The sequence below is a fragment of the Puma concolor genome, chromosome E3 (assembly GCF_028749965.1).
Source record: "Puma concolor isolate L17-30 chromosome E3, mPumCon1.1.hap2, whole genome shotgun sequence".
Taxonomy (NCBI): domain Eukaryota; kingdom Metazoa; phylum Chordata; class Mammalia; order Carnivora; family Felidae; genus Puma; species Puma concolor.
Window position 1 is genome coordinate 41,512,952 of NC_141682.1, and position 10,962 is coordinate 41,523,913.

Genomic DNA, 10,962 nt, shown 5'->3' on the forward strand with positions numbered 1-10,962 from the left:
GTGTGGGCTCCCTACTTACATCTTTTTTTTTTTTTTTTTTTAAATAAATTCTTTTTTAATGTTTGCTTATTTTGAGAGAGAGCGAGCCAGCCCGGGAGGGGCAGAGAGAGAGAGAGGGGGAGAGAAAATCCCAAGCAGGCCCCACGCTGTCAGCTCGGGGAGCCTGACACGGGGCTGGATCCCACGAATGGAGATCGTGACCTGAACTGAAATCAAGAGTTGGACGCTTAACCCACTGAGCACCCCCAGGCTCCCCTCTGGTTAGGTCTTTGGGTGGATTGTGTTTTGCTGTCCTAGATCAGCTGTTGGCAACCATTTCTGCAGAAAAGCTCCTTGGATCAGACTTTCTAGATGGATGTGTTCAGTCCCTGATTAGCCAGCCAATCTTGATTGCAGCTGTCGTGCTGACTGCAACCAACTCGGCCTTTACAGCCCCCCCCTAGAACGTTTGGAAGAGTCGGACTTCTGTTTTGCTTTGGGGATAGAAGTCGGACAACCGTCCCGTCCGTGACCCTGCGCCCTTCTGCTCTCCCCGGGTCCGCCGTCACTGTGCCCTCACGGCGGCCGTTGCGTGTGCACACCTGCTCACCTCGTGTGTCTTTGCACAGAACCACCTGCCGGTGTCCACAGGGGCTCATCCGCTCGCCCCCAGCCTGGGTTCCAGCGTGGCGTCCAGCGCCGGCTCTGGCAGCTCCTCCCCGGCCGCCCTGCCCTCGGCTCCCCGCACCCACCCGCCTGAGCCCGCCCCAGGTAGGTCTAAAACTTCCCTCGCGGCTCCCCGGCTTTTCTTTGCGCTTACGTCGTGTCTTTTCAGGACCCGCTGCACGCGTGTTTCGGTCACCTGTCACTTGGCTGTACTGCCCATGACCTAGAAACCCCCGCCCCCCGTGTCCCTGGGAGTCACAGGCTGCAGAGGGGACCAGGACCCTTGGGCCGAGGCTGTGGCCCCTGGTCACCACGACCAGGGTGGGAGGGGTTTGGGATGCAGCCGAGGGCAGCGGCACAGCTGAGGGGCCCTTAGCCCCTGGGAGTCCTAGAGGGTTTGGGGACCGATGAGGGGAGGGGCTGTCCTGAGAGCCGGGAAGAGGGGCGGGCGCGGAGCTGGGGGGAGACCCGGCCCCCAGCCCCTCAGGCCACGTCTGGCTGCACCTGCGGACGCTTGTGTCGCTGAGCTCCCCAAAACCTGCATTTCTGTCCCGGCCAAGGGAGACCCGGCAAGGGCTCTGCTCATGGCGTTTCCGCGTCCTCTGCGCCAGGGCAGGCTGGGCAGGTGTGGCCGCGGGCAGGCCGGGGAGGCCGCTGCGGAGCGGTCTGCCCTGGGGTACACGCGTCCTGTCTGCCTCCTTCCTGGTGCGGGGCGGGTGCCGGCTCCGCCCACGTTCCCACGTCAGGGCACCACGTCGACGCCAGAGCTGGCCACGTGGTCGGGCCCAGGGTGGTATTTCCCGCCCGGAGAGAACTGTCCGTTGCGACAGCCAAGGATGGCACGCACGTTGTTTTCCACGCCTCAGCACCCGTGGACGCCAGTCACGCCACCGGCCGTGGGGTCGTGGCTGAGACGCAGGTGGGGACGACGGCAGCCAAGGCAAGGGAGGAGAGGTGTCCTTTCAGTGGCCATTTAGACGGCAGATCTTGGGCTCGGGCCATCAGAGCACCTGGTGTCCCTTGTGCTGATGTGAGGGATGCCGGGCAGGCGTGCTTGACCTTGCTACCCGTGTCGCGGCTGCCTCCTGGGGCACTTCTACCCACGTGGGGCTCGAGGCTACCAGCCCTGTGCTCATTCTGAGCTGCAAAGGGCCGCCTTATTCTGGAACCCCGGGGCCTTGTGTGGCCAGGCACGTCTTCCTGCACAGCCCCAGCGTTCCTGCACGGGCTCCACGGTGGAGCTGTCCGACTGCCAAAGAACCCTCTAGAGTCCAGCCTGCCCAGCCCTCTGAGGACAGGGTGTCCTTGATGAAACCACCCCTCCCCCCTGCTGGTGTTTCTGAGCCCTGACCTCGGTTCCTTGCCCTGCACACTCTTGTGTCTCCCCTCCCCCCCCCCCCCCACCAGCTTCCCTGTGCTGGTCTTTTGTGGAAATCCTGTCCACGTAGGAGTGAAGACTAAACCGACTCTTGCCCGGGCTCTGCCTTAGACTAGGGGAGTTTGTTCAAGTCCTCACATACTTCGTAGGGTGCGTCCGTGTGGGTTCTCTTTTAAGCAAAAACAGGCACGTGTGTGTTATTTTACGTTGACGTGGAATTGGGGTGGAGCGAGGTGTCCTTCCTGAACCCCTGAACCCCCAGAGGCCTCTGGGCTTGCGTGCTTGGCTTGCGTGCACTGGACCTGGCCGGTGGGCTTGAGAACTCAGCCCTCAGACTCACGCGCGCCGGCAGAGAGCAGAGGCCAGGGTGGAGGCTCAAGGTCACTCTGCCCTTGTCTGAACTTGGGGCCAAAACACAGCAGGAGGGCAGCCGGAGCCAGCCTGGCCTCTGAGCAGGTTCTCTGCCCACTCGAGGGAGCCGAACAGTTCGTGGTCACAGAACGGAGATCGGAACTGTGTGTGTCTGAAGGGCTCCTCCAGAGCGCGTTAGCCTCGAGGCGCCTGGCTGACTCACACGCGGTGGGGGACCGTTTGGGTGGCGCGTGGGGCGCCTGCGCACAGGAGTCCTTGGTTACTCCCTGGAAATGAGCCGGAAAGCCATTGGTATAAACGGCATGCTTCATTTTGTTGTTTTGTGTTTTATGTGTAAAAAACACGGTTTTTAAAAATAAGGCTTACTGTCCCCAGTTTAAGGGTAGTAACAGTCAAGTGTGAGCATCGCGGGAAAGTAATTAGGAGAATGAAGTCCCTGCCACCAATCAGGAGAGGCCGTCCTCAGCTCTGCTCACCTGAGCGGGCGAAAGCCCTGGATGCACCTGTGCCCCCTGGGGTTGTGCGGTGACCCACGGGGGCCTCTGCCTGGTTCCACGCGTCACCGTCTTGCAGTTCATTCTTTCATTGACGTAAGTGTTTCCTGAACCAAGTGCCCAGAGGCGGAGATTAATTCCTGTTCGGGATCAACACGGTCTGTTCACAGAGAACTGCTGCTGCTGAATCCTGAGCTGCTGCCGCAGTAGGGGCCTCCTTTCTCTGAACACGCTCTTGAGATCCCCAGTCAAATCATGTGCCAGTTAACAGGGGCCCCAGCTGGGAGAAGTAACACACTCCTCACAGCTGCCCTCTGGTCCCCGGAGGGCCCGTCCGGGCTGTCCTTCTGCCGCCGAGGACCCCAGAGCTCAGGGGCGCCTGGATCGAAGAGCCTGCTCTACCTACCTAGGGCCTAGCGGGTGTAGACCGGGTCCTTTTCTGCTCATAGTCTGGTTCAGGCTATATCGTTACTAATGCAGTGCCTACAAAGAACGAGTAAATTCTAAAATAAATAGGTGCTGTTTGCAGACTAATTGTGTATTCGGTGGTTTAGTGGAGTCGTTTCAGGGCCACTTGACAAGAGGCCATTTCCTTTGTCTCTATGAGCAGGCTGCCGGTGAAAATAGTCCCCTGCGGAGCTGGTGGCCTGGGGTGGCCGTGGGTCTGTGGGCAGCTGACTCTCCGTGACCTCCGAGGGCAGAGGTCATGGCTTGTTCGCCCTGACCGCTGCCTCGTGTGCGTTTTCACCTGAGCGGGTCCGCCTGGAGCCAAGATGCTCCCTTACCTGAAGGAAAGCGGCCCTGCCCTGCCCGGCGAGGCCCCCCCGCGAGCACCTGGACCCGGGCTTTGGGCTCTGCGCCGGGAGGGGCCAGGGCCGGTGACGGGGGGGGGGGGGGGGGGGGGGGGGGGTGCTGCGCGCCCGGCCGGGGGCCACACAGGAGGCCAGGGGGTGGGGCCGCCCCCCCCTCCCGCCCAGGACTCCGTGCGGCGGGGCCGCCCACGCACACCTGCTGGCTGGCGCGCACCCCGACAGGTGCGGCGGGGGCGGGGCCGGCGGAGTGGGCGGGTTGGCCGGAGGGTTGCGTCACCCGGGGCGGCCCGGCGGGGGCGGGTGTAAGGCTTACGTCACCGGGGGCGGGACGGACCCGAGGGTTACGTCACCCGGGGGCGGGGCGGCGCAGGGAGGGCGGGGAGCGGGCTGCGTTTGAATCGGCGGCGGCGGCGCGGTAGACGGTGAGTCAGCATCGTCAGCCCCGCGCCGCCAGGGTGCGGGTCGTCGTTATGCGGAACTGGCTGTGCACCCCCGGCGAGGTGAGAGCCAACCCCCTCTCTCGACGCGCCTCCCCGCGAGGCCCGCGAACCGCCCCTCCCCAGGTGCGCCGCACCCCCACGTGCCAACCCCCCCAGGTGGGGTGCGTCTCCCACTAACCCCCCCCCCCCCGCTCCTTCCCGCTCCCCCGGGGGCCTCCTCCCCAGGCGCGCCACGCCTCGCCCTCCCCCCTCCTCCCCAGGTGCACACCTCCTCCTCTCCAGGTGCTCCTCGGACCTGCTCCGGTCGCCCGCCCCCGGGGCCGAGAGTGACCGCCGGGGTCAGCACCGGGTTCCACGGAGGCTCTGCGAGGAGGCGAAGGCGAACGTCCCCTTTCTGGGCACCTGCTCGGCAGAGGCGCCCTTTGGTCCCCTGCGTGGGCGCGCCGCAGGGCTTCTCCGGGGGAGGGGGGCCCGCGTTACCTAGCCGAGGTGGGTCTTTTGCTCCGCAGCGAGGACCGGGTTCCTGCCTTGTCCTGCCGAGAACCGTCGGCTGCACCGTCGGAAATTGAGGCCGGTGGGTGGGTTTGCTAGGCGCTTCACCCTGCGGTCAGGCAGGGCATGTCGGCCTGCGGGGTGAGGGCATCCCGGCCGCTGCGGGCGCGCGTGTTAGGAGCGCGCCCGGCGTCGGGGCTTCCCCGTTCTGTCCTGTGTGCATTGTCCCTGCGCGTCCCTTGACCCCAAAGGACCGCGTCGCCTTTCGGATGTGCTGTGTCATGTCAGGGTCGGGGTTTTGCCAGGGCCGTTACTCAGCAGTTCTCCCGCGATTTCTCATTAACATCTGGGCGGTTCCTGGCAGTTGGGCAAGGCGGGTTTTGGGTCAGAGGCAGAGCTTACGTAATTCGGTTCATCTGGATCTTGAGTGTTAAAGCCTCTTTGAAAGTCAGCTCTTCCTTGAAGAGAACATCCCAGAAGACCTGGGTCTGAGTCAGAGAGCCGAGAGGTGCAGTAGGCGCGGGACCACCGCGGACACCCAAGCAGCCAGGGCACCCTGGCCGCGGCCGCTGTCCGGTGGGGGCTGGCTCCTCCCTGTCGCTCTGGACCAGGGGGCTTCTTTGTGCTGAGTCATGGGGCGGGGGTCGGGGAGTGTGATAAGGCTGGGTCTTTTCAAGGTGAGGAAAAGCTCTTGCTTCAGCTTGCTTTCCTCGTCCGTCTCTTCATTTCTGGTTTTGTTATTCAGGAAGTGGTTCTGGAACTTTGTTGGCGTTAAAGCACACCACCCGTCAGCCCCTCCTGAGACCCCAGGTGCTGAAAGCTAGATCCCTGTCGTCAGGCCTGGCCGGCATGCAAGTCCGGGCCGGAGGCCCAGGGGGCACGAGGGGCCAGGGCCAGGAGTGGGGGACAGAGCAGGGGGTGGACAGGTGGGGATAGAGCAGGGGGTGTAGTGCTGGGGGGCGGGGAGGGCAGGGCGCCCTGCACCTGGTGCTGGTGCTGCATGGAGTGAGTTTTGGAGGCCCAGCAGGCGGTCTCCCAGGACCCCTGGGGCCCCTGGAGGCTGCACCTGGCTGCAGCCTGGCATCAGCTGAAGGGTAGAGGAGAGGCTGGGGTGAGAGGAGCCTGGCCATAAGTGTCCACCAGTACACCAGGGGCATGTTCTTTGTGGGCAGTAGGACTCGACCTGCGGGGTTGGCCTCCTAGAAAGGTCACTCTTGGGACAGTGCAGGTGGGGGACGAGGGGCAGCCTGCAGAGATGGCTGGAGCTTGGGGCCCTCGCCAGCGAGGGTTCAGGGAGATTGGAGGGGCCGAGGGCTCCTGGCTTCTGCTCAGTGTCTGGGCCCTCGTGTCCCCAGAGTTTGAGAAGCTGCTGGTGAGGCAGTAGGTCCTCTCCCTGGTAGGAGGTGGTGAGGCGCCCTTGCTGGGAGATGCCGGTGTCTGAGGGTTAGGGCTGCCGAAGCCAGGCGTGTGTGTGTGCATGCGTGCATGCATGTGTGTGCACGCTCTTGGAGCAGGGACGGGACGGGATGGGACGGGCCAGGCCTCCAGGGCTGAGAAGTCGGCCATAGTGGAGGAGGGTGAGGGACCGGGTGTGAGGGTGGGCTGCCTTTGACCGGGGCCCGGGGGCATGGGTGCCAGCTGGCACGGCTTGGCAGTGGTTTGTAGTGAGGGGGAAGTAGGAGGTCAAGAAAGCGGGCATTGGTCAGCAAGGGGTGGGCCTGAGAGCAAGTGGGCCCTACGTTCACGGCAAGGGGAGACGGGTCTGCCTGGGGCGGGTGGGGGGGGGGCACCCAGCAGTTCTGGGCCCTGGGCCTGCGGAAGGTGCCTGGTACCTGGAGACGATGGTTGCCGGGGGTGTCCATGGCCCCCATTATTGTGGGGTAAATTACGTGCCCCCAGAAAATACGTCTCTGTTCTGACCCCCCTCACCCCCCAATCTGTGAACACGACTGCTTGGATGCAGGCTCTCCAGGTGCAGTCAAGGTAAAGTGAGGTCATCGGGCTGGGACCTGATCCAGCCTGACTTGGGTCTGAATAAGAAGGTACTTTGGAGCCCACACAGGAGGCGGAGGGTGGGGTGGTGCATCCGCCAGCCCCAAGCAGCTAGACTGCGCCATTGGAGGGAGCCCAGCCGTGCGCACGTTGTTCTGGACTTCCGGCTCCCAACCGCGAGAACGCATGGGTCGGTGCTCTGTCGGGGCGGCCCCTGGACGCAGATGCCCCTGTGCTCCTGGGCGTCAGGAAGAACGAGCCGGCCGGAGGCCCCTGCTGTAAAGGAAGGCCGGAGAAGCAAGCGTTGGGAGCCCCCCTTGGGGGCCGGGCCCCACAGGCGGGCGGGCGGTGTCTCCCGAGCGCGAGGGCTGCGGAGGGGGGGGGTCTTGGTGCCGCATTGGGCTCCCTGGGTCTCCCGGGCTAGGCCTCTTTGCTCTTCAGAGTGATTGGGGGATTTGAGGGTTCCGGCGCATGGGGGTGCCCGGACCAGCTGCCACCCTTCACGTTCGCCTCCTTTCGGGATGAGTCCCTCGCGAGTCTTTAAAAATCTCTGTTGGAAGAGTGTTTCCTTTGGAGTGGGCAGGCGCGAGGCGGGCTGGGGTTCGTGCTCCTGGCTGTGGCTGTGGAGTGGGTGCGGCAGTGGTGACGAGACAGACAGACCTCGCCAGGCAGCGCAGTGCTCTCCTGCCCAGACACTGGGTCCCCCACGTGTCCCCTTCATGCGCCGCAGAGGCCAGAGCCAGTGGCTCGCGGACGGCAGATGTGCTTGCCGCGCTCTGTGAACTTACGCAGCAGGGGGCCGCTAAGTACCAGTGTGTGGTGAAGGGCTGTCCCTGCGGCCAGCTCAGTGGGTCCCTCGGGCTGAGTGGTGCCCAGCAGCCCTAGAGACAGGGAAGGGACGGCGCAGCTGGGGTCGCCCGCTGGGGCCGGACCTGAAGTCCGCACGCGTCCCGCAGCCGGCTCCTCGGGAACCTGCCTGCTCCTGGGACGTTCTCCGCAAGTCCTGTCTCTCTTCCCCCCCTCCCCCGTTTCTCCGGTAATCATGGTAAATGCCTCTCATTTGAAAGGTGGTGGCTTCTCCGCAGTCACTGGCGGGTTCAGCCTTCGCTCCCGGGTTGTAACGTGGTCGTTTGAAACAGGCCTGGCCTGCCTGCTGCCTCCTGGCACGTCTCTGGCACGGCTGCTTCTGTGATGTGGTCAGGAGTGTGGGCCCAGCCGAGGGCTGGACGTGGTCAGAGATGAGCAATGGCGTCTCTCTCTGGTGGTTCTGACTTGGTGTCATTTGTCACACGGGGTTCAGGGCGCTTTTGACACTTTGCACTAGGAGGCTGGGGGCAGGAAAAAGGCAGAAGGCTCCAGAAGCCCGGCTCATGGACCCAGAGCAGGCAGGCTGTCCGGGGACAGGGCTCAGCCACACAGGAAAGGCCCACCTACTTCTGGGACGGGTGCTGGTGCAGGCGAACTTGTGCCTTCGGCGCCGCCGGGTCTTCTGTGGACCCAGCGCGTGTCCCGGGAGCGGGAATCACCAGGCCTTCCCGGCCCTCGCTGGATGGCCTGCGCGCTGTCCAGGTCCTCTGGCCGCTCGGCTGCTGGAACTTGGAAGCTTTGGGGGCTGGTGGGCCTGACCTCAGCAGCTCGGAGCCGGGGCCGTGTCACGTGGGGCCGGGGTGAAGGGAGAAGACCCTGCTCGCAGGAGAGGGTTTACGAGGAAATCTTCGGAAGTCGGGGGGCTCCAGGGGGCCCCACGTTGTTCCATTCCTCTGCTCTTTCACACGCGGGCCCCAGAAACTGTCCTAGTGCCGTGGGCTCTCTACTGAGGCTCTGGGGTCGTCCCGTGGTTACACCGTGTTTTGTTAACAGGCCCCGCTGTGGATCTTCATCCCGGCGATGTCAGCCTCGCACCCCTAGATAAGGAGCTGGAGGAGCATGACCTGGGCGACCTGGGACCGGCAGGTAGGAGTGCTGACCCCCTGCTCTTTTCAGGGCCGTGCTGGGGCGGCTGGGCCCTTTCTTTGGAGAGCCGTTCAGTGGTTCTTGGAGGGGGTGCTCCCAGCACGCCGGTGCGCGGTCAGCCTCCCACCATCTTTGCAGCTGCTGTGGGCACACGTACCCTGGGACACCGTGTCCCCAAACGTTTGTCTCGTCTGCTGTGAAAATGAACCATTCTTGGGGGTCCCCGGATGTCCCAGGACCAGCATGCTGGCGGGTGGGTCAGCTGGGCAGGGCCTGGCAGGTGTCTGGCCTCCGCGGAGCCCCCGCCGAACCCCTCGCCCGTGAGCTCACTGCGCCAGGAGGGCGCGCCCACACGGTGGCTGCCCCCCTGGCCCCCGTGTGCCCCACCCCCCCGGGGTCACCCCCCAGCTTGGAGGCCAGGCGCCGTGTCTGGTGGTCAGCGCCTCCCGCTAACTCGGCCCCTCCGATCCGTGCAGGTCCGCGGTCGCCGGGGGGCTCGGCACCCGTCACCATCCCCGGCCGCCTGCCCCGCTCCCCGTCCCTGCTGTCGTCCCCGTCAGTGTCCGCCTCCCCACTCAGCTCGCTCTCCCAGTCTCTGTCGGGGCCCCTCGTCTCTTCGGCCATGACGCCCCCCCAGCAGCCGCCGGCCCTCACGTCGGAGCCCGGGGCGCTGGGCTCCTCGGCTGCGTCCTACAGCTCCTTAGGTGAGCCGGGCGCTGGCGGGGACGGTGGGGTGAGCTCGTCCCAGGGGGTCCCCTGGCCAGTCTGTGGGTTCACTGGCGGTGCCTCAGGGCACGAAGCCCGGCCTGTGCGTGGCCGGGACCCTGAGACACTGTTGTGACAACACATGGTGGCCCCGCTGTCACTCGTGTGCGGTGGAGGGCCTCAGGCTGGGGACGTCACTGGAGACCCAGCGCAGCACAGACAGGCAGAAACCGTGGACGGTGCTTCTTCCCTGGAAAACGTTCTTTCACGTGACTTGCTGTGTTTTAAAGGAGTATTTTTAAGTATCGTTTTAATTTGTTATGTCACGAACACACATCAGTAGGTGTCACCCCAGGCCCTCTGGGGTCCTCACGATTTGGAGGCGGAACGGGTTTCAGGGACCAGAGTTTGATGCCGCTGCGGCACACGATGCGACACTTGCACATTCACTCCCTTCTCTGCCTCAAGCCCCCCAGGCAGCCGGACAGGGGCCGGGTAGAAAGATCTGGGGCACGTGTCCTTGTCTGCCAAGCCCCAAAGGCTGCCAGGGAGGCGCTCCCGCAGGTGACCTCTCCCGTCTCGTCTTGTCCACACTCAGGCTTGAACGGCGTCCCCGGGAGCATCTGGGACTTTGTTTCCGGCAGCTTCTCTCCCAGCCCGTCCCCCATCCTGAACGCCGGCCCTGCCCCCGCCTCAAGCGCCAGCCCGAGTGGAGCGGAGCTGGCCCGGGTCAGGCGGCAGCTGGACGAGGCCAAGAGGAAGATCCGGCAGTGGGAGGAGTCCTGGCAGCAGGTGAAGCAGGTGAGCCGGGAGGGGCCGGGGCGCGGGGCCGGCGGGACAGGCGCAGGCGCGTGGGGGCTCCCCCTGCACCGGCCGCTGCAGCGCAGCCCCCTGGGTTTCAGGCCTGTGACGCGTGGCAGCGGGAGGCCAAGGAGGCCAAGGAGCGGGCGCTGGCGGCCGACAGTGCGCGGCAGCTGGCGCTGCAGAAGAAGGAGGAGGTGGAGGCCCAGTTCCGGAGGCTGCGGGAGGAGCTGGAGGGCCGAGGGCCGGGCGCCACGCTCCCGGGGCTGCCGCGCTGTGCCGACCTCGGAGCCACCCCCCTCCCCAAGCTGCACTCGCTGCAGACTCGGCTGCGCCTGGATCTGGAAGCCGTGGACGGGGTGAGTCCGGGGGCCACAACCCTCTTCCTTCCCCCCCTCCGGCCCTGCCCTCCGGCCCTGCCCCGCGCGGTCCAGAGTCACCCTCCAGAGTCACCGTGGCATCTCGGCCTGTTCCACGCTTGGTGTTCTCTGCACTCAGCTACAGACCCCTTCCAGGCCAGGGCTTTGCGTTAGAACCTGGAGCATCTGAAGGTTCCAGAGCCCTGTCTCTTGCGCACTCTCTCCCTCCATTGGTCTGAGGTGCAGCTTCCCCACTCCCCCTCCAGCTCTGGCTGCCCTCTTGGCCTCTGGGCTTGGTCCCAGGTCAGGGATCTGATGAGCCCAGTCCCGTGAGCCCGCCTGCTGGCCACAAGGCACAGGTGTGGGCCTCCATCTGGGCCCAGCCCATCGAGGCGGCCACCCGCCTGGCCACCCCTTCCCACGCTGGTGCGGCAGCTCAGCTCCCTGGTCCTCGTGAAGGATCTCCCACCCCCGCCTTTGTTCCGGGGCGTCCCCGGTCCTGCCAGTGGGTCACCTGGG

At 65.1% G+C, this 10,962-nt stretch overlaps 1 protein-coding gene across 7 annotated transcripts in view; it reads left to right on the plus strand.

Moving 5' to 3' along the window:
• UNKL (unk like zinc finger) overlaps positions 1-10,962 on the plus strand; it is a 37,695-nt gene that overhangs the window by 24,541 nt on the left and 2,192 nt on the right. For 3 of the 7 annotated variants that reach the window (XM_086691662.1, XM_086691664.1, XM_086691666.1), the window contains 5 exons: positions 609-750; positions 8,486-8,578; positions 9,055-9,282; positions 9,882-10,084; positions 10,186-10,936. In XM_086691662.1, coding sequence (XP_086547788.1) covers positions 609-750; positions 8,486-8,578; positions 9,055-9,282; positions 9,882-10,084; positions 10,186-10,617 — 1,098 coding nt within the window. In that variant the 3' untranslated portion in view covers positions 10,618-10,936. Of the gene's footprint in view, positions 1-608; positions 751-8,485; positions 8,579-9,054; positions 9,283-9,881; positions 10,085-10,185; positions 10,939-10,962 lie in introns of those variants that run through there. The other 4 variants (XM_086691665.1, XM_086691663.1, XM_086691667.1 and 1 more) reach the window with 4 other exon arrangements.